Genomic DNA, 25976 nt, shown 5'->3' on the forward strand with positions numbered 1-25976 from the left:
CCTACAGATGAGCCAATCAATTCAGGAGCTCCAATTACAAGAAGTAGATGGTAAAAAATGAACGTGCCTGGGCTCTCCCTCAACATTACCCATTCACATCAAGCTGAAACGGAAAAATAGGGTGCGGGAGGAGACAATAAAACTTGGATAGAATAGGATAGGATAGGGGCTCTATAAATATTAACCACACCGCTATAGCCGAAGCTAAACATGATGGCATTTTCTTTGCTTTTTAGCCACCAGCAATTAAATACACAAAACATGAAGCACCCGGCTAGATCTATCTGCACGTCTAAATCACAACCACCACCTTTCTTTATTGTCCCCACAAAACCCAAATGAAGGTCCAAGTTCAGACGCACGCACTTATTAATATGATAATAAAGAACTCATGTCTTGAGTATGATGTCCGAGCAACCGATGCACAAACAGCCAAAACAAGGAGAGTGATGGAATTTGCAACTCTTAGGAGCTTGTTTATTCATACAGAGATTGTGAATAAAAGATAAAATAATTAAAGAAAAATGAGATGTAATTACAGTATTTATAACCCAAAAAATCAAAACCAAAAAACAGAACAAAAATCACTGAACTTTCTCTTCTATTGGTTTACAAAGAAGTCCTGCAATGTGAACGCTCCCTCCAACTATTAGTGCATCCATTGCATTACATGGAATTCTCCTATTACTGAAGAACGAGAACTACTTAGCCAAAGAAACCCATTTGAACCGGATCAAAGAGAAGACAAAAAATTAAAAAATAAAAAGTTATTTTACCATTTATGAATTGTTTAGGGGAGATCATTTTTTCTTCTGGGATTTGTCGAGAGAGCGTATATTCACTAGCAGGTAGAGAAATGAGAGTCCTGTCCGAAAGCTCCAAGCATCCTACAAGCTACTTCCAGCAATTTCCCTGTTTGCCATATGCAATTAGGTAAAGGTTAACTTTAAAGTCAACGCAAGGCAAGATAAACCATCTTCATCGCATGCATTATATATATTAAATGCGAAAGATTAATTGAATTGTTCAGTTTCAAAACAAATATTAGATCTCAAGGTCAGCCATATAAAAAAAACAAAGTGTGAACAACCTGTCAAAGACGAGCAAATCATGCCATCTCAGATTATTAGCGTATATGATATAATAATAAAATAACTTATCAAAAAAAATGATATAATAATAAAATACTATAATGTCTGCAAAATTAAATACAGACAGACTATTGTTGGCAGTAAATGTTGGCATTGAAGATGATGGGGAAGGAAAATCTGGTTCACAGGTTGGCAGCCCTGGATTTTCTGCTTCTTTTTTCATGTCTATTTTAATCACAAGGATTCCTTGGTGGGCAAGGCCATGGACCCCTCTACAATTGAAAGTTGAGGAACCTTCTTTAGCTTCATCACCTTTTTCCATTTTTTTCTCAATTATTTAGAAAGTTTAGAGATCATCTTCATGGTTACTTCCCACCGACAATTTTTGCTACCATTTACAGGCTAAGAACCACTTCCATATCACCACTAAAACCGAATACAAACATTTGATTCACTTGACCTTCCCTCGATTTGGCTTTACAATCTCTCTCCCTCTCTCTTTAGATCCTGCCAATGTTTATGTGTTTCTTAATCGAGAGCTTCCAGCGATAAAAGGGTCGAAAATTTATAAACAGATAGCCAAAATAAAAAGCACCACAACCAAGAAAGATGATTGAAAACTACTTCCACTCAATCAATCAATGATTAAACTAGGTAATAGTTTTTCCCTATTGCGGCAATACAAAAAATGGCCAATCTTGTATCTGTGAGCTGTAAAAGTGGATCTTCTGCTACCACACGCAATTTACCAAAACTCATCAAAAAGCCGAACGTCTCGCAATGGTGAACGCGTATTCTATGATTCCAACAATCCCACCACCACCAATCATTATCAACACAAACAGTAGCTAAAATTCGACAACTGGATCCGGCATCTGTTATCCCTAATAAGCTCATACTAAACCGAAACCCCGAAATTGGTCGGAGACCAGGCACAACATAAACCAATCTCCAACGAAACTCAACGTTTTGGTCAACCAAGTCTTTCCACCACCAACTTAAGCCCAAATGTCTGGTATTCAATATCAGCACCAGATAAAACTAGAGCGAACTAATTACTTGCGAGCGACCAATATCTAAACGAACCGAACACGAACTAAACAAGGAATCAAGAAAAATGTAGGAATGGAGGAAAATAATTACAACAACATACCTCTTCTGGGCTTGGTGACAACCTTGACAACTGGAACTGCGCCTTTCTTCTCTGTCTTTAGCTCCTCCTCCTCCTCCCCTGGAAACAAGACCCCATCAATCCCTTGCACAGAAATTCTCCCATCCGTGTAAATATCGGGGTCAAAAAGATATGCCGATCCATCTCCCTGCCCGAACTTCACAGACCCATCAGCCTCCTGAGCAACAACCTTGTGCGGCAACCTCAGAGTATCGTACCGGATCTTTCCGAACCTCCTCACTGCGTTGTACATACTCTCCTCGGTCTGATACTCTGGTATGATATGGTAGTATATTATCTGCTCCGGTGCACCGGGTTCGCTCAACTGGTCCGTCGTCAGCTTAGCCATAGCCTCGTCGTTGGGGGCCAAGACGGTCAAAACGTATCCCTCGGACACCAACCGTCCCATTTCGGTGGCAAGGGAGGTTAGATTGACCAAAATATCGGCCATCTCGTTGTATCCACCGTAATGTAAAAGAGTGTGGATGAAATCCTTGACCTGGCGCATTCCATTGAAGTGACCGTGGGGTCCTCCGGGTCCTGGCGCCGGGGCCGGAGCCAGGGATGGGCCCGGTGCCAGCGCGTCGTAGATTGGAAGAACCGGTGGGGAACCTGCTGGTGCTGGTGCTGCCGGTTTCTTCAATCGGTGGGTCCTAGGATCCACCTCGGGTGCGCCCTCCGGTAAGACAGCAGAAATAGACCTCAGATTCCTTCTCCGGTTGAAATCCTCCTGTACGGATCGAGGAATCAGCAGCCGTTCGATCCCGTGAATCAGGCCGTCGGGGCGAACGATGTCGTCCGGGCGAACAATCTCGGCAGAGTCGATGATTCTCTTTCCGGAACCGTGGCTTCTCAAATGCACGTGGCCATTCCAGAGAGTTGGATGCCGAACCGAGCCGGAGGAGCTACGGGGCCACTCGTCAGAGCCGATTCGTGTGGGAAGAATGTGGAACATCAAGAGGGTTTGGAGGGACTTGAGGTTGCCGGGTTCGAGCAGGAAGCGCTTGAACTCGGGGTCAAGCCCACGCTCCAGAGCTTCATTTCTCGGCGCGAAGATTGTGATGTTGTGTTTCCCCACGGCTTCCTCGAGAGTCTGCAAAAGAAGGGCTTTCTCAACGAGCTCCGCGAGCTCGGTGTAATGGGAATCGAGGAGGGCAACGAGGACCGAATTGGAGTTTATCTGGCTTGAGCTCCTAGAAGAAGATTTAGAAATATGGTTTGGTGGCAATGCAGCATGGGTTGCAGATAATAAGATGGCGAAGAAGAAAACGAGCTTGGAGACACCATAGACGTGAGAATCCATGGCGCCCAGAGAGCAGAAGAGCTTAAATCCTCTCTCTCTCTCTCTCTCTCTCTCTCTGGGTCAGGTATTGTAGCTTGGTATCAGTAAAGATGGGGGTGGGGGTTTACTTAGGGTGGAGAAGAGAGAGGCAATGAGAAAGAGAAACGGAGTGGAGACTTTTGAGTAAAAGAGTAGGAGAGCCAATGGTGGGCTGTGAGTCTGTGTATACTGTATTGGGTTCCAACAGGCTGGATGAAGGGACCACATGCGACTGCCATCAGAACAGGCGCGGCTTCCAACTCCTAAGCCAAGCCTTTAGCCACCACGCCCTTTTATAGCGTTTAGTGAGTAATATTTTTATGAAAAATTCTATGTATAATTATTTTTACAGACTCTTTTATATATTTTAATGATATGATTAGTTGTGTATTAAAAAAATTAATCCAGCCAATCATATCAGTGGAGTGCGTAAAGAATGCACAAAAATAACTGTATGTAGTATTATTCTATTTTTATTTTTATTTTTTTTTAAATAGTGAGTAATATTTTCTTTTGCTATCGCCATTATTCATTCCAAATTATTTAGTTTCTATTTGAGATGTTTATTGGTTAATTTTTTTAAGATAGATTAATAATTTAAGTGGTTTTTGAACTCTAATTTCTTTTTCTAAGTGTAGTATGATTTAATATACTTGAGAAATAAGAATATCGAATATTATATAAATTTATTAACAAGAAAATATAAATAAAGGGTGAAAAAAACGGTAGGTGGGTGAGCTCCAAAGCCGAAGTAGAAGCCGAGTTTGATAAGGGCACACGGAGCTCAAGTGCAAGCTGTCGGTGGCTCACTGGCTGCTTTGTCTTGTGAAAGAGAATTAATAAAAAGAGGAAAAAAAACAAAATGCCCTCAATTCTACGCTAAGTTTTTTTTTTTTTTTTTTTTTTTTTAAAAAGAAAAACACTTACCGTCCCCTTAAAGCGCGCGTGGGATGCGTGGAACAAATGGCTTTTCTGTGGCTGGAAACGGCGACGTTCTGTCTGCCAGTGGCGGGTGGATACTGTGTCACCCTCAACTGACTATTAATTTCATGCATAAAAAAGTAATACACAATATGATGCCAACCACTACCCCAACTCTCTCTTCTGGCCATCAATTGAAATGGATAAATTTTTATTTTCTAGCAAATTTATTTTAAATAATCAATTACATATGTTGATTGAGGAATCATGATGATGACGGAATCATTTAAACAGAACGGTAAATTCAATACGATTAAAGATAACAAAATCCAGAATAAAAATCACCATTATCCTTGATTTTTTTTTTCTTCCTTATAAAACAGTTGAAAAGAGCAAGAAGAGAGCCTTCCATTACTTGCCTTCAAAGTTCAAACCGGAAGGAAATCTTCTTTTATGTTTTAAACCATAAGGGGTAAAATATTAATGAATAATATTGAATAATTTGTAAACAATAATGAAATAATTTAAAAATATATGATAACGCAGTCGGCTGTACGGAATGAATAAAAAAAATTATAAATTTTTTTTTTTATATTCAAGGGGACCTACATGAATTATAAAAAGTTATAAAAATAATTTTTTTTTCATATAGGTCTCGTATTAATTTTTTTTTACAGCCGACTACACGCCGACTGCATCTCCCGACTGCAAAAAGTATTTCTCCTTCATATTTCATAGTTACAATGTTTTCATGTTATAATTGGATGTGGTTTTGGAGGATGAAATATGAAATCACTGTATAAGTTTAAAAGTTTCTATCTTTACCTCTCAGTCTCGAAATTACTAAACTTATAATGAACTCTCTTAAAAGTTTTGGGTTATCTGAAAGTGCGTGTTGTGTGTTTGTTTTGTTGAGGAAAATATGAAAACACAATCATCTCTCAATATCACATTACAGTGGTGGGAAATGGGAATATTTGACATTTGTATATTTTCATTAGTATTTTTTATTTATTTTTTTAAATAGAGAGTTATAAGTTACAACCATAAATCAAAGGCCCACGTCCTCGGATTCCAGGGATGTTTGGATTGTTTGGGTGTAGCCGGGAAACAGGCAGACCTACAATGTCAAGAGACTCAAAGCTTTTTTTTTTTTTTGAAGTGGGGGCACATGCTGACATTTATGCGTTCCTAGCAACTCTTTCTGCTACATTACCCCCGCGAAATCCCAAAAACATGGCCTCCAATGTCAAGATTAAAGAGTGATATAAATAATAATGCTCAATTTCTAGTAGCAAAGCAACGCAGGCTGGCTTTGCCAATGAAAATAGATACGATTCTATGATTCATTGTTCATTTCTCTTTATTTTACTCCCTCTCCCTCTGTACGGCACTCCATCCATTCCTCTTGTATCTGAGATTTAATTCTAATGCATATTTGATATATTTTTTGTTTTTTTAAAAAAGCGGGCTGTCTGTCTTTGAATTTACAACTTCCACACAGAATTACAGGCTATAAAAGGGCACCTTTACTTTTTAAGAGCTCATCATCACCGTAAAAACACGGAACCCGTTAGAAAAATACACATTTAGTTTTGACACGTGTCAGAAACATATGTATTTATATTAATATTAGCAGCCAAATGTACTAAGCCGCCCAGACAGTTAAATACATATCCAGCATCACATCTGGGTCATTTTCTTACATATAAACAAGTTCAGATCCAAATACCCATTTATAAGTCTCTGTCCAGATGGAAGCTCTTTCCCAGTCCCTCTCCCTTTATTTTAATTTAAACCACAACGACCATTGACCTCTAAAGTACATTGCAAAGCCATCTGGCCCTCAGCATGTCATTTCTGGAGAAAACAGCCAACCTGGAAATCCAAACTAAACTCAGATCAAAGCTTGAATCATGAACTTACATGCACATTCTTTTTTCTTGACTTTTGTTTTGTTTTGTTTTGGTTTTATTTTATCTTTTTGTTTTTTGCAGGGGGGTGTTTGACATATACAAACAGATTCACACAGTGCAAACAAGCAGAATTAAACTCAGATCTTGAGTCTCAATCGCAGTGTGCACTATACTAAGTGATAATGGAAGAAGCATCTCGCGAAATGCTGGCATTGGTAGCATAAAGCAGGTAGCCTAGTGGATTAGTATTCCATACTGGAATACTGAATTTAAAGCTGCAAATGCTCAGTACCACCATCACTAGTTACCTTCAAATATGAAATGCTCAGGATAGATGCAATTGCTGAAACAATGTTCAACAATTTAACCTGAAGTCGACCCAGTAGCACAAGAAGCTGGTTGATTGCTGTCATTCAAAGGGTTTTCCCCACGAGTCTCCACAATGTTCTGGTTGCCCTGCTCTGTGACAGAAGAATCATCCAAATGATTTGCTACAGAAGCTTCGCTGGCAATACTGCTTTCTCTGGTTTCAAGGTGATCCATCTGACGAGACACACTAGCAATTCCTTCATTCACTTCCCTCTGAACTTCAGATCCAATATCCGAAATGGAATTATTACGAGAGAAAAGCCTCTCCTTCCACCCTCTTGTACTCTTTGAAAACGATTCTTTGTATCTAAAGTACAAGTATAACAAGTGTTGATGATAATGCAAAGATTAAAGAATATATTAAACTTTCCTATTATGGGATACCAGGAAAATGAGTTTTCATTTCATGAATACTACCTCATTGACATGGCATTAAATTTAGATTTTAGAGACTCAGAAAATGACTGAAAATCTGATGGCCCTGCTCTATCTTGATTCGATGGCGAGGAATGACTAGCCGGGCTCCTACAAAGAGAGAATAAATAAAATTCCAAACAAATATAAAAACTCGGCATATAAGTGCACAGTAGAAAGAGAACCACATAATTCATATATTATAAAAAAAAATATACATGTTATAAAAAGAAAGCCATGACACTTATTGAAGAATATAAGATAATCATGATTACCGATTGTTAAATGAAATTCCCTGATGATTTGTCAGAAGGAAAGTGGATCCAGATGATGGGGAAGAAACTTGATCGGCGTGAACAGAAGGAAAATGCGAAACTGACTGTGATGGTTCATCTCCACCAGATGCAAGCGGGGTAGATGGACTAGCCCCACTGATTGCAGCTGGTTCATTGTCTCCTATGGGAGCAGAAACAGGACCAGGCGGTCCGCCAGGATGAGTGGAGAATACCAAAAAGTGTGGACGACCATGGGCAGTTGGTCGACTCCTCTGGCCTTCCCTCCTACCAATGTGGTGGGCCCTTCCCATCGCTGCAGCAGCTGCCAAGTGCTGGATTATACGCTCTTCAAGTTCGGCATCATTAGCACCCACTGGTAACTGCATTAGCATTCAAAAAATAACATAAGAATAACCTGATGGACACAATGTAATGGGTTTTGAAAACCAATGAAAGGAAAAAAAATGCAAAGTAATGATAAAAAAACGGACATGCTGCAATTCAAAATCACCAAGGGTGGGATGATGAAATATTGTGGCATTTCTTGGTGAAGCAATCCTGAAGCTCCTCTCCCGTACTACTGCCTCGAGCAATTCTTGGCTGCCAAAATATGAACGTAAGATGTCAACATGGAAATAATTACATGAAATTTTGTAGTAAATGCCAAAATCTAAAACAAACAAAATGCACCTGGTGGGATCCTTCAGGCTAATAGGTTGCCAACACATGGGACATTGAGAGCTTCTCTGGCACCTAAATTCAAAATCTGTGTTAGGCTTCAACACTTTCCTTTATCCATAATTATGTACACTATGAAATCCATGTTCATCGTACACTTCCCTTAAAAAATGAGAGGTCTTTGATGAACTAAATGATCAATTCTAATCAGAAAACAGAGAAAAAAAAATGAGAAATCACTTTTTCTTTGCCAAATTGTTTGTAGACCTTACAAAATCCAACTTCTTGAACAGACATTGCTTTAATGCATTATCTTTGAAAATAAAAATAAAAAATAAAAGAAAATAAAAAAAATCATCACTCCAAACTTACCTCCCTAACTTAAAACTCAAAGAAAGAAACGACACGTTCAATTTTTTCGAAGGTTTTTTGCGGGGAAACAGGTAATCAGCTTTTTGGTGTTTGACCTGTTACTTGTCAGAAAATTTCTCCTCTAAACAAAGGATGCAACCGTCATTCTAACTGCCAACTGACCCCATGCTCTACCAGAAATGTCTGTTTTGTGCGTGCATGCATGTGTGTGTGTGTGTGTGTGTGAGAGAGAGAGAGAGAGAGAGAGAGAGAGAGAGAGAGAGAGAGAGAGAGAAAGAGAGAGAGAGAGATGGTGTTTAGTTGCTGTTTGCTATGGAACTTTCTGTTTTGGCGATAAAAAATAAAAAAACTCGTGTGAGGAAACATGCAAGGCCCACATTTCTGAAGATCGTCTAGTGAGAGCTTTAGGCCCCGTACATTTAAGCTAGTTTCTATGCTGATCAAGGTTATGGTTTTGAAATTTCTTAAACTCCCAAAATATATCAAGTCCTTAAAGACACTACTTCAGTTTCCTAAGATTCAGCACCAGACAATCGGAACAAAAAAACAACTAAATATATTCATGAACAAAAGATAGGTGTAAAAAATGTAACAGAGTGCTATATGCGGTGGTAAATCTATAGAAAGTACATAAACAAAAATTATGATAATGGCATTTATGTGACCAGTGGATTGCATGGCAACTACAGGATGCATAAGCTGGAGGGAGGGAACCAGCCTTAAAGCTATCATATGAAAACTAACTTAAACTTGTAAAATTAGAACATTCTACAAGGAGTAATGCCACAATCAAGGAGCAGCATGTGACTCATACGTCTTATAAAAATAAACTATCATTTGATCTATTTCAATTTAAGGCTGATTTGAGCAGATTTGAGATGTTACGCTTCATGTAGCATAACATACCAATCAAAACAAATTCAGGACCGCTGCCCCAACCCCCTGCCCCCCCCCCCCCCCCCCCCCCCCAAAACAAAAAAAAAAGCAGAAAAGAAAAATACAATTCCAGCCATTTTTATCATCTGGGGAAAAATGGAATATAAAGCAAACATCTTAGGTTTTTTTAGCACAATTTCTTCTCAAAAACAAAATGGTGTTTGATAGAAGTGGAAGAGAATGCTTTATATCAGAAAAGAAAGTCACATAACAATTCAATAACGAAATGGAAGTAATTATACCATTCAAGGATGCACTGAAGGTGAAATTCATGCTTGCAAATAGTCACCTTCAAGTCAAGAAATAGGATAAAATCAAAGTCAGATTTCAACAGTACTAACAAGAGACAGTACTAACAAGAGAAAAATAATGCACAAGCTTTTGCTAGAGAAAATCAATGGGGGGCAAGAAGAGGGCTGCTATGATAGATGTATTAAATGTACTACCGTTGATGGATCACTGTCAGAAAATTCCTCAAGGCATATGCTGCAAGCATCATCATAGGCTTGTTGTATTCCTCCTTCCACAAAGGCTGCAGCTGATGTCATGTGACTTTCAGGGTTTGTCTCCTCCATCTCCACAACCTTTAAAGACAAAAAAAAAAAACCTTCAATTTAACAGAATCAACACGCTAGAATTTAATACCCCCCCCAAATAAGCAATCTTTCTTAAAATTCATTCAAGAAATGCAGCATATTATATACCCTGAGAGAGAAAAGGTAATCGATTTTCAAGGATGAAAACCTGTGTTCCAGAAATTGATTAGAAAAACACCCCCACATACTCCTTTGAGGTTGACTGACAAATCTTCGAAGTTGACTGAAAATTGTCAATTTCTCCGAGAAAGCTAACTAGCCTTGAAAATAATGCATGTTATATTTAAGTCATTTAATTCCTTAGGAGGGGACACCATTACATACTCCTTTCAGTTCTTCAATCTTATCAAAATGTCCCACGATGCTTCACGCATTAGATTCGGTAAAAATTAAAAAATAAAAAATAAAGAAGAGTTAAACCACTTAAATTCGATTTATGTTCTAACTTCTGTATCAAACCTAACGCAGGTTGCCTTCGACATTTGTCGTGGAATATAAATAAACTATTATATGCTTAGAATATGCTAGCTTCATTAGAAATTTCCCCGTGGCATTTCAGAACTTTTATTCTTCCTTCGTGAATTTATAAATAAATTTAGATATACAGGAAAATTTTAGTTGTAATATTCTTTGTGCCAAAAGCAGGAAACAGCTAGTCAGCTATTTTGTGTTTCAGCTGGAAACCAGAATAAATGAGGATTCTCCCCATTTTTCACGCGGAAAATAGTTTTTAACATCAAAACCCTCTATCAGAGAAAAAAATTATTGAGCGAAGGAAAGTAAAAAAATAAAAAAACCCTCTATTAATTACAGATTAAATAAATAAATAAAGATGGGAAATGGATCTGCCGCATGACAGATATATATCCAATAAACCAATTTGAGATTTTTTGAATAGAAAGAAAAAGTTTTATCGAATTTTAGTCAAAAGGATATTGGGTTTACCTCCATAAACGAATAGGAAACGTTCCACGAAAATGGGTCAATGATTTAGATAACGCCCATGAAACGAAGATCGAGCTGTGAATTCCCCAACCCAATCCGGAAGCAATGCTAGAGATCCATAGAGGGAAATCAAAACCCTAGAATTCAGTGATGATTATGATGGAGGGAGAGAGACAAGGAGGGGAGAGAGTAGGAGAGAGAGAGAGGCAAAGGCCCTCCGTCTTCACCTTTAATCATGGGTTTGCTAATTTGCCTTAATTGTTTTATTTTATTTTTTCTCTCTCTGTTTTTGTTTTTTATAGGTTCGTGTGTTGAAAAACAAGCCCACCATCCCCCACCCCCCAAGCATCTCAAAAAGCCCCATCCTCACTTCCCAACCCTTCACAATATATATAATAATATAATTGGGACCTGTTTCTCTCATTTTGGTAAAGAGTCTATTCCCACTTTCGGAACTAAAATCTTTTTTTATTTATTTCTCACTTCTTTTATTAATATTTTGGATAAATATTTACGTTAGTAATCATAGCCATCATATTAGAGCTGGAGATAGATATTTTAAATAAAAATTAAATAAAATATTATTTTAAGATTTAAAAAATTAAATTATTTATTATATTATATATAAAAATTTTAAAAATATCTAATAACGATATAAGTTGAGATGAGATAAAACACTCTCTGAATCTAAATGAGTTCTGAATTATCTATTGATTTTTATAATAATGATTTAATACACTAATATTTCCTAAATTACTAGGATAAGAAAGATATACCAATTCAAGAATTTATTAGTTTTTACAATTTTAAACTTTTTAGACAATAAATAAAGGAAAAATATAATTGTAAGTATAATTGTGTATTAATATAATGTGATTGGTCAAAAAATAAATTTTATTAAAAATGGTATTAATTTAAATTTTAAATATGAATGAATTAATATTGATATATAAATTAATATGCGATTGTGTTTATATATAACAAAACTCATAAATAAATATATTTACTCGCTAAGTTGTAAGTTTTAAAACTCTTTAATTTTCTGTTAAACTTTTGGAAGTCACCTTTCATTATTAGAATATTATTTTACAAATATATTAATATTACATCGTCTACATCTCCAATATGAAAAATCTAGAAGAAGTAGTCAACAAAAACTTGACCCTCATGGGGCAACTTTCAATACCATATGGGGGAATCTTTAATAATACGTGGAGACAACTGACAAGTCGTTGATACAAACCAAGTAGACCGAGAGGACCTGTAAAAAAATTAAAAATAAAAAGCAATGAATTTCATGTCATTTCAATTGGACCCTAAGGGCAGTACCACGAGATAGAATATCGTACCCAATCTAGACTGGCCAATTAGATTATACCATTGCATGACATTATGTACCATACACTAATTATAGGGACCCTATGTATACATTTTTGCATACAAAATTTAAAATAATTTTTTAATTAATATTTGATTTATAAAAAAATATTTAAAATTTGAAATATCTTATTAATCAAATTTTATCATGCTATTAATGTTTAAAACAATTTTCTCTCTTTATGTTTCGATGAGAAATCCGAAGTAAAATAATAACAAAATAAAAATAAAATTGTAGTAAGGTAATTGATTTGGGGTGATTGAACCAATATGCAAGTATATATGATTAGACGTTTGGGTTGCATCAATTTGTCGTTTGTTGGGTTGGGGGCCTCGTAAATCTGAGTTTTATAGACCCAACTCTCGCTCGACCCGATAGAAAAGACCAACCAATTTCTACGGTAGAATGGCTGATGCATGGCAACCTACCAGCCAGGACAAATCAATGGACATTGTCTTCCCACCCGAGAAAGCATTTATACGTCTAAAACCACGTGATACTAGCTACCTAATTACTATAAAATAAGACTGTTAGATCTATGTACTGCTAACTATATTAACTTATATGTAACTCTTTTTTTTCACATGTTTCTCCTATGTTTTTATCCCCTTTTTTCTCAACTTCATCCTTCTCTGCGTCATAAGTACTATACATTAGCCGAGAAGGTTGTGTGGTTCATATCATGTGAAACCCTCCACATAAGGTTGCAGTTTTTACTCAAAGTTGGTGGGAACTTATGCTTGTGAAACCCTCCATATAGGCCTTGTTCACTTTCGTTTTACACAAACTTCAATGGCTTTGCTTGGAGGGGAGAGAGAGAGTATGCATTTGGCTATCGATACGTGCAACCCGTCCTCTTTTTGGGACTGGTGTATGAGCTGAAGTTTTAAACTTAAGTACTGGCAAACATGATGACCTAACCACAGTATCAATCCTAGATTGTTATATGAAAATTATAGCAATGATGTCCATCCGTTTGCTTAAAAAATAATCCAACGAAGGGTTTTGTTTTTTGGGTAACGGAAAAGAAGGTTTGAACTTTGAATTAGCAAACATATCAGAGCCGAAAGGTACACAAGTAGATCCTTTCTTTTCCAAATGGGTAGATGTGTCCAACAGACCAAAGCAAAAGGAGCTTAAAGTGATAAGTAGGGAAGATCTAAGTATTCATAGTAAGAGGGAAACTATGACCAGAATTGGTTAAAAGAAAAGGTAAAGGTTGGGATTATGAAATCTTAATTTGCCCAAATTAAATGATGATTGATGAGCACTGCTTATATCTAACATATGTTTGTGTGGTCGGTCCATTATTTCGAGAAAATGATTCTGGAATCTGATCTAAAGCAGCAACTTTCCCGCTTTATGGGATTTTTCCTTATAATTAAGACCATAGATTGAATTATTCCATGGTAGTGCATTTCTTTTGCCATTATCTGGGCTTTTCTTTTTGTAGATAACAATGTCAACGTGAAAACAAAAGACTGCACTAAGATACAGCAGCCCTAGACTGAATTGGGTGCCCAAATTCATTATTGAGGGGACTGAAAAATGGGCAAGAAAGCCAAAACTCGAGTTACCCTTCTCCAAGGACATGTTAAGGGGTACTCCTATCCCCCCACAGGGGCAACACAAAGGGACAGTTGACATTCCCAGCCACAAACACCATTGTAGTTCAGTTCTAAGCCACATGCATGGGAGTTAAGATCATGTGAAATGGATAGTGACCCCAATAATGATAAAGGTAGTGAATGAGAAAAGACTAGACCTTCATGAATACAGTATCATAGAAAAAGGTACAAATATTTCTGCATACCATAAGATCAAAAATGTCCAAGGACGAACAAAATTAAAGGCTACACCACTAAAAGATCAGTTTTTTTTTTTTTTTTTGGTGTTTGGGGGGGCGGGGAGACATCAGACATGTATTGCTAATACGTACACAAGTCACAGTATCAGTTTTTAATCAAAGTGATTGTTCTCCCCAGAAATACATAATTAATTTAACCATCATCACAGTTTGTATCCCGCCCAAAGGGTAGTAAAATTGCGATATGATTTTGCAAATAAGACAATAATAAATCAAGTGCTAACACAAAGTCAATAACAAATGTGAAGTGGCCCCTAAATGCCCCCCTATCTTTCGATAATCTAATCTTTGGTGCTAATAGATCTCATCAAGTCTAACACAAATCTAAGCACCAGCCATTAATTTGAAGAGTACTTAAGTAGCCAGTCAACAAACGCAAACAATCAATGAGGCAACTTCTACGCAATCTCATCCCAAAACGTGGCCAGTCCATTTACATTTAATAACCAAAACCCCCATTTTCTTTGAAATCGAAAACATAATCTTCTTTTTTCTTGTACAAAACATCCACAAGTCAAACAAAAGGCTGCAGAATTACATACACATTTCCATACCCACTCGACAATCAATTTCACAGCATTAAACCTCTCCTATGTACAGGCTGGTAGCCTGGTACACCCTAAGATCAACACACGGCAATAAAGATATCAAGATGCCCTCTTCCCTCGGCAAACTCCGAAAAAAAGAATAAAATTCGCCTAGAGAAGTCGAGAATCGAGATTTTCCAGGTGAAAAGGAACAACATAGAAACGGGCAATGAACGTTGTTTTATCTTTGAATTTTTTGCTACAGCTGTTTTATCGTTGGGGTGACTCCCTCTGGGAAGGACTTCTCCAAAACCCAGTACCGTAAAAGTACCTCTCCCACATTTCCTTCTCCAGCTTCATCACCTCCTTCTCCGACTCCTCCATCTGCTTCGACTTTATCTCCGGCGACAAGCCGTCAACCACCACCACCTGGTGAGTCTGTATCCCGGTCTCATCGTACCCGCACAAGTACCGGTGGCGCCGAGGCGGAAGCAGGCCCTTCTTGACCAGCTGCCGAGTCCGCTTCCTCTTCAGAGCGCGGTGGAAAAGCCCCGACGGGACCTTGTAGATGGCCAGGTACAGCAGGTTCACAAGCCCGCAGGGGCAGCAGCAGCACACAGCGGCACACTCGGCGGTAGTGCCTCCCGCTACCTCAGCTAGCCGGGACTTCCCTGATGACGCTTGGGTCGGTAGGAGCGGTTGGCGTCGGTTTGAGGATTGCGGGCGTCGCATGTTTTGCCTAGACATGATTGTTAGACTTGTTCAAGAAGAAATCATCATGAATGATTCAAGAAAAAATGGGTTAAAAGAATCAATAGAAAAAAATGGGATTTCAGCTAATGGGTGGGATTTTGATGTATGGTTGAATGGAAAAATGGATGGTTTCCAAGATAGGAAATGGACCTGAGTCTTGAAACCAGAACAATGTTTTTTTTTAAGAAGTACCAGGTTTAAAAAACCTTAACGATCCTCGAAATTCCCGGTTTCTTTTTCAGAATCTCAAGGGAGTGACGCTTGGGAAACAGAGAGTCAGAAATTCGAAAACAAAAAAATTCTTTATCTGGATTGTGAACGAGGGAGAGAATGAAGCTGGAAAGAAACTAGATAGTCCTTCGGCGAATGATCTCAAGAAAGAAGGAGACCTCCAACAGAGAAAAGATTAGATGGTAGTGCTGGAGTGGTACGGCAAACCGGACTCTGTGGAGGTCCTTTCAGGCGATACACAACAAAGGCCGATGGAGAGGGTCGGATGCAGAGGCGAGGAATACGCTGTTGGGAAACCGATTTGATATCGGAGGATATGAGGGGTTATAAATTCTTGCTTGATTTGGGTCCTAAAAGGAAGGAGGAGCAGGACGAAGAGAGTGAGGAGGAGAATGTAAACGGCAAGGGCCAAGGGGGTATTTATTTTATACTGAAACGCTTGAAGACGAGTGTACGTGAGGGAAGCTATCTGAGAAGGTTTCAGCTAGCTAAGGAGAGGCAGTCAAATGACAATCACACTTGGCCATGAAAGGATTTTATTTTTTACCTTTCGAAAAATAGTAATGTTATTTATTATTTTAATTTTTATTATTTTCTCATATTTTATAATATAATATTAAATAATTAGAAATTATTTATTATATTTTATTTATAAATTTATTAATTAATATTATATGATAAGATGATGAGAATTAATATGATGAATAGATTTTTTTTTTTTTTTAAAAAAAGATTATATTCGGAGGAGCACATGATTTTATTAGAGAAATGCTTTTGTTAAAATCAAACTCGATATTTCGTGATCGTCAATCACGCCATGAAAGGATTTTATTTTTTCCCTTTCGAAAAAATAGTATATTCGGAGGAGCACATGATTTTATTAGAGAGATGTTTTGATAAACTCAAACTCGATATTTCGTGATCGTCAAATCAGGTGTAAATGATTGGACCTCACTCAGCTGACAATTACCATCTTCCATAATGCATAGTAAGAATTATACATCATACCTATTTTTATTCTTCCTTTAATTCTTTAGGACTATAATTTTATTGATATGAAAAGAAGAAGAAGTTATCGGCCTTTTTTAACTTTTTATGCAGTCACATTAATTAATCGTGATATTAGATATAAAATGCATGTGATGACAAAGAAAAATGATAGTAGTTATCGAGATTATGTAAGTGTTATGTAATTATTTTTTAAAATATAAAATTATTGTTTTTAAAAATATAAAATTTATATTAAAAAAATTAATTTTTTAATTATAAACTCTTAACTTTTTTTTTAAATAACTGTATGATATTTATGTATTTTATGACTATACGTAACATTACTTAAATGTATGTAATCATAAATTACAAAAAAGTCGTATGTTTAAAAAAAATATAAAATAAAAGTAATATTATATGTATATATAATTTTACAAATAATATTTTTTAAAATTTTAAAATTTAATATTTTTAATTTTAAAATTTCTAATAGTTAGTAAGTGAAATCGTATAATTATATAAATAAAATTATAAATATAAATAGTATTTTTTAAATAAATTTAAACCATAATTTTTTTTTCTCGGCAAAAACCAACGTAATTCAACGGTAGACATCTACGCGAACAACCCATAAATACACAAACTCGCACTGCCACGTATTCAGAGCCAAAAATCTAAACGCGTATCGTGTCGGTCACATCTGACGTGTCAATCTTAACCCATTAAGGAAGACGCACGCGCTTAATTTGAGAATTATATAGTCACACTGATTTACTGTGACACCACGTGCGGGCAACACTGTATGTTCTTTTGTTCGCAGTTCTGATGGACCCAAACTGGAAGTTTACGGAGGATTGAGATCCGGATGGGAATACGGAGCCGCTAACCTCCGCATGTGAATGTTTTTTTGGGGGCCAAGTGTTTTTTGTGTGAGCTCCCCGACAAACTTAGGACCCCCTGATCAGGTGATTTTGACTGTGCGATAAGTTTAACGTCAGGGACCCTCCTCGTGGGATGTTTTGTCACTTTCTGCAAAATTATTGCGTACCAAACTTAAGTCAGTGCCTAATTCTCGATATAAGTGATTACATAAAATAATAATATTTACTATTGTTATATACAAGATAATAAATAAAAATATTCACATATAAGAATGTTTATTAAACATGTTTAGGAATGAATAATTCTATTTTATTTCTTAAATTGTCACAACGTGAAACATGTTTCGGGAAACGTATGTATTACATGTACGTGTGCCAAGTGCCAACCGTCAGGTGAATGAAATGATAACATCAACGCTTACACCACCATCCAATATCACTTCGTATGCATCCAAATTAAAGGAAGCATACATCGATACCACGTCATGTACTAGTTCAATTGCGCTACGACCAATATTCCTGTCCTTTTAATTATTTAAACTACTATCACCGATCGAGAGAAGTCTATAGCTCACTGACCAACTCTATATATGTATATTTTTTTGAGCTTTCACAAATCACAATCCTTTTCAGATCATGATTCATGAATATATATATTGAAGTTATTTTGTCTTGTGCTAGATATGATAATTAATTGCATGAGACGTACTGCTAATGATTATAGAGGTAATGGTTGTCGTCACTCTTAACGACGGCATTTGAGCGCAAAAGTTGGAGTTTTGAGCTTCTAGGCGTGTGTGGCTTTTGGGCGTTAAGGGGAGACGAGTATGAGCCTTTCTAACATAGTTTTTAATCACAGAATGCAAAAGGTACTAGAAGAAAATGTCACGTGGGTTGGGTAGTAGAGCGGTAGTGGTAAAAATGTAAGCGTATCATTTTCCCTTCAATTTCACCTGCCTATCGTCCACTGGGTATTGATCTTCTTGCATTATGATTGCGCGTATATCAGCAACAAAAAATCAAATTGGCACACGTGGGTTTTTGAACATATATCCTCAGTAGGTACATGAGTTCTGCTTTTGAATTGTTGTTCAGCGATTGGACGCCGTAAGTATGTACGGTCATAGTATGTTGTACTGGTATATTTGTAATATAAAATTAGTAGATCTGAATTTAATGTTAATCGATTTGGATTAAAATAGATTGATATATTAAGATATAATTTATAAATAAGTCAATTTATTTAATACCAAAATCGATCCGTTTTGACTTTTAAAATTTATCTCAAAATTAAAATTTTATTAATGTTAAGTTATATTATTGATATTGTTCTGTATGTTTATATTTTTATTGTTTTTATTGTTAATATTGTAATTTTAAATCTATTCTCCTTTTTGTTATTATATGGTTTATAATATTAGTTTTATTATATATTAAAATTTGAAAAATATTGATATATATTTGTTAAGATATTGTGGTTATTAATAAATATATATATTTGAACTTTTATGTAAATTTATGCTAATCATGTCAAATGAGTCATTTTGAAATAAAGGATTAAAATGAGTAATGTCATGTTAATATATTTCCAGTTAATTAATAAACAGGATAAGGGTAACACAAAACGACTCGTTTTCTAAATGAGTTGGGGTTTGGATTTAAAAGTTTGATGCGTTTAACTAAGGCCTTGTTTGTTTAGTCAAAACCAAAAATCTCATCTCATCTCATCTCAACTCATCATTACACATTTTTCAAATCCCAATACAAAATATAATAAACAATCTAACTTTTTCAAATCCCAATACAAAATTAATATTCAAAAATTATATTATAACAATATTTTATTTATTACTATTTAAAACATCTCATCTCATCTCATCTCATCTGTGTAACCAAGCGGGGCCTTAATGGATTAGGTTTGGTCTAACCTATATAATCGAATGTTCATGACTTGACATGACACGAACACGACTCAAAAATATGATTTGCCACCCCTAGACTAAGTATAACCAAAAGTTTTAAGAAATGTAATATTTAAAATTTTAAAGCATATAAATTATGTGCATTCTTTATAAAATAAATAAATAAATATGAAATACACACCCAACAAATTATTTTTTAATAATAGGTTCTGTTTTTTTAAATGCACGAAATTTATATTTCCTAAAAGTGTACAAAACAAAATTAGAATCCCTTTAGGTGACTAGAGAAATAAAATTCGATTATTCATTAATTTTATATAGAAAAAAATCTATTTATTATCTATTTTTTTATCATTCTCTCATCATTTTATAATATAATATTAGATGATAAATTTGTAAGTAAAAAATAATAAATAGTCTCAAATTATTTAATACTATTTCATAAAATGATGATGAAAATGAAGATGATATATAGGAATGATGGTACGTATGAACGAACTTATACGATAGAAACTTTTATAAGGAAGTGATGAAATGCCAATTTAGTAATAGTTGTATAAGTTACTGCGTAAGGACTTATATGCAAAAGTTTTCTAATAGTTTTTAAATTGATAAACCGACATGTTTTGCAATTAAATAGGAAGTGGGCTTGGCTATTAATAAATGGGCTTAGCTATTGTTTAAGCTATATATCTAATTGGAATCTATGAAGTGATAACGGACTTCGTAAACTAATATTTTGTCTATCAAATTAACATTTTCTTGGCGGGCCGTTAACACATTTAGAAACGACTGTACGAGAGAGTGTAAGGCATAGGGTTTGTTTTGGCGACCGTAAATAGAATTTTTCTATATATATACTTGCATTCGAAGCTATGACTCTTTGACAAATATTTTGGTTTATTGTCCTTATTCTTTATTTATTTTGTTTCTGTCCATTTTAGTTTGTTCCCTCTTTAATGTTCTTTAATGTTCAGATCGAGTTGTGCGTGCACCGTAAAGTTTTCCTTTGATACAAAAGAAAAATATTTTAATTATAAAAAAATTTTATAAAAATAAATTTACAAACTAATATATTTTTATGTAGTAAGTCAAATTATAAAATTATTTTTATTATAAAATATATTTAATGTATCATATAAAATAATGTTAATTTAAATTACGACTCAGATATTTTTTGTTACTTCATCCTCTTTTCTGTTTTTTTATGTTTTTTTTAAAGATAATCCCCTCTAGTCGGTTGTGTTCCTTGCGGCTTTTGGGTTGGCCCCTTCTGTAATCATTCTTCAACGAACACGTGCAATGAGAAATCGAACTGTGGTCGATGTTAGATATTTGTGGGGGATAGGTTATATGACGAAGATAGAAGCCAAACTGAAGTACTTCTCCCCGACATGGAGGAACAACAAAAAATTAAAGAAGAAAAAAAATAGCAAAATCATATTTTACGTTGTTTAATTTTTATCATAAATTATCAAAACTAATATTAATTTTGGTCAAACACCACTATTTTATACATACAAAAAGGAGCAAAAAGGGCGTTTATGGGAGTACCTGTGATATTTACAACAGCCCGCTGTTGTATCCCTATTCTGTCACAAAGATGATCGAAACCGTGAACAACACCACATGGAGATTAAACGCCATCCCACCAGCACAAGAACAACAACAAAACATGCAGAAACTACAGGGATTTGTGTTGGCTGGCAGCCGTGGCGAGCTCCAATTTGCGACAATCAGCACTGGCCCGCCCATGTGCTACATACTTCATTGACTTTGCTTTTGGACAAGTACTGTCGGTTACGGTATTCTTTGTTATTCGATGACGGTTCTTTAACATCGTCTGCAAATCTGACCTTCTTCTTGGCTTGATATTTCTCGGATCCTATACAACAGATCAGAGAAACATCAATTAAAAGACAAGTAAATGCCAAGAAAAACAAAAAAAAGTATGTGGAATTCGATTTGCGGGAAAATGGAAACTGCATATACTACATATATTTGGCCGAAAAAGAGTGTACGTAGCATTCTATTCCTTTAAGACATGGAAGTGCAAGAAATAGTACCCAATTCGGATTTCACTTTTTTCAGCTTTTTGGCATGGGAGTGCAGGACATGAGTAGTACCCAATTCAGATTCAACTCTTTTCATGAAATCAGAGAGGAGGCGCTTATGTACTTGATGAGCAAGGAGAACTACGCTTCCCGAGATCGCAAAGACTGCCATGAATCCAACTCTCACTGAGATGCCCATTTTTCTCCAGGCCTGTGATCGGTCTCGTAAAATATCAAACCTTTTTTTTTTTTTTGGGATTAAATATCATGAGCAATTGAGACATCCATGGACAAGAGCACCGGAAGATAGAAAAGTAATAAAGCTGCGTGGAAGACGGAGAATTAAAAGAATAATAAGAGCACCGGAAGGAAAGGAAAAGAAAAGCAAAACAGCCTTTATATGCATGCGAGGAAGACGAGGAATTAAAAGAAGAAGAAGAAAAAGCTGTTGTCGCGCGGTTGGTCTAATATTAAGTTGAAAAACGAGGAAAGATGGGCGTAGAAGTGAAACGGACGGCTCAGACAAGGAGTCAAGGACTTCTATTTTTCTCTTAAAAACCATCAACCCCACGAGGCATTGTCATGTTGAGAAAAAAACACGAAAATTTTTTTTTCCCGAAGAAAAGAGAAACTAAAGGACGGGAATTAAAAGGATTCTAAATAGGGGTCGTAGGCAGCTTCCTTAATTTGGAGAAAAGTCTATTATCCGAGGGGAACTATTGGCCAGTTTCAATAAGGTTTGCTAAAAAAACCAGAGGACTAAGTACATTGTTTTTAATGAAAATTATGAGATTTTTTTTTTTTTTTTTATGGAAATATGCTTCATTGTATTCATTCATAAACGAAGTTATAACTGTGACTTATCAATACAGGAGAACCAGACTATAAGTCAACTAACGCAACTGCTCAGAAGCTTACCCGCCAACAAATTTATTTGTAACGGACATTGTCTAAACTTCTACACCTTCTCTCCTGACAGTAGTCAAAAGAGAAAGAACTCTGTCAAACTAGAGCTAAAACAACCTTCCTTCCGAAGAAGAGAGGTACACACACGCTCCATCATTCCACGGAGGAGAAATACAACCACACTCTCTCTTCCTAATGAGAAAGAATACTAACATCTACCTTCCTCCAAAAGAGGAGTATGACAAATACCCACATTCCTCCAAAAGAGGAATGAGATAGTAGTCTATTTTTATTATTTTTAAAAAACTAAAACAAATTCACTACAAAACAAAAATAAAGAGCTGAAAAACAAATGGGCCCAACCTAAGCTAAAGGCCCTGCCCGAGCTAAAGGTCCAACCCGTAGGAACATGGGGGCCCAACCCATGGAGATCGAGGCTCATGCCTTACGTAGTAGTATGAATAGAGTCCTTAATGCTACTTTCTAGCAACCAAAAAAAGACATCAAATGGACATGGACAACACCAATTCAAGCAGCAAGATGAGGTAGATGAAATGAAATTTGTCTCATGATCTGATTCGGTATATACACTTATTTGAGTGGCAATAGGGTAATTTGGGTTGTATCCGTAAATTACCATATATGGTAAACAGTGATTTTTTTTACTAGCTAGTTTTAATAGTATAGTTGATTTCAATTGGATTGACATTATTCATCCAGGTTGAATTATGCGAGGGCAATTTGGGCATTGCGAAATAATCAAACGGAATTTTGCATAACCGTCAAAAATTTCAAAAGAATTGATTATATTTCTCAGCCGCGACCGCACGGGATCATTGAGATGATAGGTTAGGTTTGGAAGTTTTTTACGGTCCCTTCTAGATGGTCCCTGATCTAAGAGCATTGGTATTGGCTTCATCAAACCTATCTTTAAAATTTGATGAAAAGTACATATTTTCCATAACTCCAAAATCTCCTTAACCATATCTCTACATTGGATTAGTCATGTGATTCATCAAAATAATAATATAATATTATTTTTTAATAATAATATTTATGATAATTTTTTATTAATAACCAAGAGGCAGATAGCTTAAAGGTATACAAAAACAGAATCAGCCACTGAAGTCTGCTCACAGAGAGAGCGGGATATAGCTCCAATTGCCGAAGAGGCAGGGGAGTAATAGTCAATGGCTAAGATGTCGGTGGTGATAATGCCAAGAGTGTCAACAGAGAGCGCCGGGAGCGGGGAGAAGAGCCCGATGGAGCCGAGAAGGAACCGGATCACGTCCTCTTGAGTCAACCAGCAGAATTCGCGGCCGTTGTGGATGGTAGTAGGGCCGGTGGTCGAGGGTTTTTGGAGCTGTTTTCTTCTTGAATAGCTGCTTAGTTTGGTTTGTATCGGTACCACAAGGTTCTGGGCTCCTGGCAGAATCAGATCGATGGCTTCCCACAATCTGAAAAGACAAGAAAAACAGATTCACGTTTTGCAGAGCTTGCTTGAAACAGGGGAGGTTAAACAGATTCACGTTTTTGGAGCTTGCAGAAACAGGCGCCTTCAGGGTAGCAGAAGGAGAAAACAGATTCTCATCCCTGCAAAGATAGCATATCACATCCACCATGCACACCTTGCCAACGCAACGGCACTCACAGCCAACGCCGACGTTGTCGTGACCAAACTCAACCTTGGCCGAGTGATCGACGCAGTCCCATACGCTGATGAAGTTGTCGTCGGTATTTTTCAAGGCCGCGAAAGCGTCAGCGACGGTGGCAGAAATGGGCAAGGACCTCAGGGCTGGTTTGCCGAGACAGGGGTCTGATAAAATCGGTTCTGCGTGAAGAATCCGAGAGATTTCGTTTCCGTTGATGGCGAAAAATGAAAAAGAGAGGCATGGGGGAGAGAAAACGCGGGGAGGAAAAAGGAGAGAGGGAAGAGAGAGGGAAAATAAAACCAACGGTTGGGCATTAAAAATGGAATAAAATAAGCTAAAGATGAATGTGCAGTGCACCTTCAAATTTGAAAGAAACGAAAGAATTACTGTAGGTCAAAACTTCAGATTTTATGTTTGCCGAGACCAATGCAGCGGTATTTCTCACACGTTCATCAATTTATGCATTTGCATTGGCTTTTGATGAAGCCAATGCCAATGCTCTAACCAGCTGCTGATGCTGGGTCCAGAAACCTATGACGGGGGATGGTGAACATGTCCAATGTTGTCCACTTGATGATATCTGTCTCCCGTCAAAATAATTTGAAGAGTTCAGAGAGTGCCTAATTTTGTGCAAATTTTAAAAATAAGTGAGACTAATTAAAAATAAATAAATAAATTTAATGATGGATTTTATTTTTATTTTTATACAAATTTATACATTTTAAATTTGTCTTTAGCATTATTCTTCAAGGAAAGTTCCAACAACCTCTCACAAGAGATTATGTTTTCTTTAAACGACAGCATGTGATTCTTAATCATGTTTGGTGCGTTTGAAAAGTGTGCCTAATGGAAATAACTTCACAAGGAGTTTTTCCTTTTCTTTTATCTTTTGTATTACTACACAAGGACGGAGTTGGGAGGCTATTTATATATATATTTTTAATTTTGTTTACATTTATCAGTTATGATTTTTGGTTCTTAGAGTTAAGCATCATGTACCCTTTTTTTTCTTTATTCTCATTTACCAGATTATTTTGTAGAAAAATACTTTCCATCTGCAAATATAGCTTTTAACTTTAGAAAAATTCTATACATTATACTACCGTCACACTTTAATCATACAATATAAAATATGGCACATTTGTCATAATTGATGATTCTTTATTAGATAATTCTTTATCATCTAATAGTAATAAATATACAATATCTTACATAGTGGAATGAGAATAAAATAAAAGCGTAATGTATAGTATTATTCTTAACTTTATGATCTTAATCAGGTATGTAAATTAAAAATATAAAGTAGCTTAAAGAATAAATCACACTTTTTAGTATATAGCTTAAGACTCAAATTTTAAAAGATATAATAGTTTGCAGTTGAAAAGCATACTTCTTATAAGTTCATTGACCCATAAAAAGGAAAAAAACAACATGGGCTAATTGCAAAATTAACATATGATCATAATTTATATTTGTGTAAAAAGCATTTGTTTTATCAATTAATGTCGATTTTTCAATGGTAAAATGGAACTCTGGTACCGTTTAAAGATCAAAAATATTTATCTAAAAAATAAATAATAAAAATATAGAAAAATACTAGGCCGTTTGTTAATTATTTGTTTGTCGCAATAAAACCAATTAATTAGAGTTGGTAATTTTAAGGCCAATAAGATTTAAAAAAAAAAGGAATAAAAATCCACGTGTATATATCGTATTGGTTTTCATTTTCTTGGTCACCAAAGCATAACCAAAAACATCATATAATATCGAATCAAGGCTTACTTAAGTAGGAGTAAGCTAGCATAGGTGG

The 25976-nt window shown here is 35.9% G+C and overlaps 5 protein-coding genes across 6 annotated transcripts; all 5 read right to left on the bottom strand.

The window, feature by feature from the left end:
* Positions 1 to 431: 431 nt before the first annotated feature.
* On the bottom strand, positions 432 to 3747 carry LOC122276330 (fasciclin-like arabinogalactan protein 17). Of its 2 annotated transcripts, XR_006228830.1 has the most exons (3): positions 2245 to 3747; positions 777 to 912; positions 432 to 687 (listed from the first exon to the last, which is right to left on the bottom strand). XR_006228830.1 is itself a non-coding variant. In XM_043085962.1 (2 exons), the coding sequence occupies exons 1-2, from the start codon at positions 3563 to 3565 to the stop codon at positions 842 to 844; spliced, it is 1392 nt and encodes a 463-aa protein (XP_042941896.1). In that variant the 5' UTR covers positions 3566 to 3747; the 3' UTR covers positions 432 to 841. The 2 variants fall into 2 exon arrangements, 1 of the variants encoding a protein (XP_042941896.1); XM_043085962.1 differs by having other exon boundaries at positions 432 to 912.
* Positions 3748 to 6097: 2350 nt separating this feature from the next.
* On the bottom strand, positions 6098 to 11276 carry LOC122277204 (E3 ubiquitin-protein ligase RHF2A-like). The gene is made up of 9 exons (XM_043087124.1): positions 11006 to 11276; positions 9911 to 10048; positions 9707 to 9753; positions 8169 to 8231; positions 7970 to 8078; positions 7479 to 7858; positions 7207 to 7314; positions 6729 to 7096; positions 6098 to 6382 (listed from the first exon to the last, which is right to left on the bottom strand). Exons 1-8 carry the CDS (start codon positions 11009 to 11011, stop codon positions 6784 to 6786), a joined length of 1164 nt encoding a protein of 387 aa, XP_042943058.1. The 5' UTR covers positions 11012 to 11276; the 3' UTR covers positions 6098 to 6382; positions 6729 to 6783.
* A 3771-nt stretch (positions 11277 to 15047) lies between these two features.
* LOC122275918 lies at positions 15048 to 15524 on the bottom strand. Its single transcript, XM_043085264.1, has one exon. The coding sequence runs from the start codon at positions 15522 to 15524 to the stop codon at positions 15048 to 15050; it is 477 nt and encodes a 158-aa protein (XP_042941198.1).
* A 5443-nt stretch (positions 15525 to 20967) lies between these two features.
* Positions 20968 to 22174, bottom strand: LOC122277619. The gene is made up of 2 exons (XM_043087698.1): positions 21621 to 22174; positions 20968 to 21439 (listed from the first exon to the last, which is right to left on the bottom strand). Exons 1-2 carry the CDS (start codon positions 21805 to 21807, stop codon positions 21291 to 21293), a joined length of 336 nt encoding a protein of 111 aa, XP_042943632.1. The 5' UTR covers positions 21808 to 22174; the 3' UTR covers positions 20968 to 21290.
* Positions 22175 to 23607: 1433 nt separating this feature from the next.
* LOC122275919 (CBS domain-containing protein CBSX5-like) lies at positions 23608 to 24720 on the bottom strand. The gene is made up of 3 exons (XM_043085265.1): positions 24672 to 24720; positions 24036 to 24345; positions 23608 to 23971 (listed from the first exon to the last, which is right to left on the bottom strand). Exons 1-3 carry the CDS (start codon positions 24718 to 24720, stop codon positions 23608 to 23610), a joined length of 723 nt encoding a protein of 240 aa, XP_042941199.1.
* Positions 24721 to 25976: the final 1256 nt, after the last annotated feature.

The sequence above is a fragment of the Carya illinoinensis genome, chromosome 9, assembly GCF_018687715.1.
Source record: "Carya illinoinensis cultivar Pawnee chromosome 9, C.illinoinensisPawnee_v1, whole genome shotgun sequence".
NCBI lineage: Eukaryota > Viridiplantae > Streptophyta > Magnoliopsida > Fagales > Juglandaceae > Carya > Carya illinoinensis.

Coding starts and splice junctions, on each gene's coding strand:
- LOC122277619 (XM_043087698.1), bottom strand. CDS start 21,807: ATGGGCATCTCAGTGAGAGTTGGATTCATGGCAGTCTTTGCGATCTCG. Junction 21,440..21,620: donor AAAAGTGAAATCCGAATTGG/GTACTATTTCTT, acceptor TCTGTTGTATAG/GATCCGAGAAATATCAAGCC.
- LOC122275918 (XM_043085264.1), bottom strand. CDS start 15,524: ATGTCTAGGCAAAACATGCGACGCCCGCAATCCTCAAACCGACGCCAA.
- LOC122277204 (XM_043087124.1), bottom strand. Junction 8,232..9,706: donor CTTCAGTGCATCCTTGAATG/GTATAATTACTT, acceptor TTTTGAATTTAG/GTGCCAGAGAAGCTCTCAAT. Junction 7,315..7,478: donor GGAATTTCATTTAACAATCG/GTAATCATGATT, acceptor CTCTCTTTGTAG/GAGCCCGGCTAGTCATTCCT.
- LOC122276330 (XM_043085962.1), bottom strand. CDS start 3,565: ATGGATTCTCACGTCTATGGTGTCTCCAAGCTCGTTTTCTTCTTCGCC. Junction 913..2,244: donor TGTCACCAAGCCCAGAAGAG/GTATGTTGTTGT, acceptor TATGGCAAACAG/GGAAATTGCTGGAAGTAGCT.
- LOC122275919 (XM_043085265.1), bottom strand. CDS start 24,720: ATGTTCACCATCCCCCGTCATAGGTTTCTGGACCCAGCATCAGCAGCT. Junction 24,346..24,671: donor GGACCCAGCATCAGCAGCTG/GTTAGAGCATTG, acceptor TTCTTCACGCAG/AACCGATTTTATCAGACCCC. Junction 23,972..24,035: donor AGCTCCAAAAACGTGAATCT/GTTTAACCTCCC, acceptor TTGTCTTTTCAG/ATTGTGGGAAGCCATCGATC.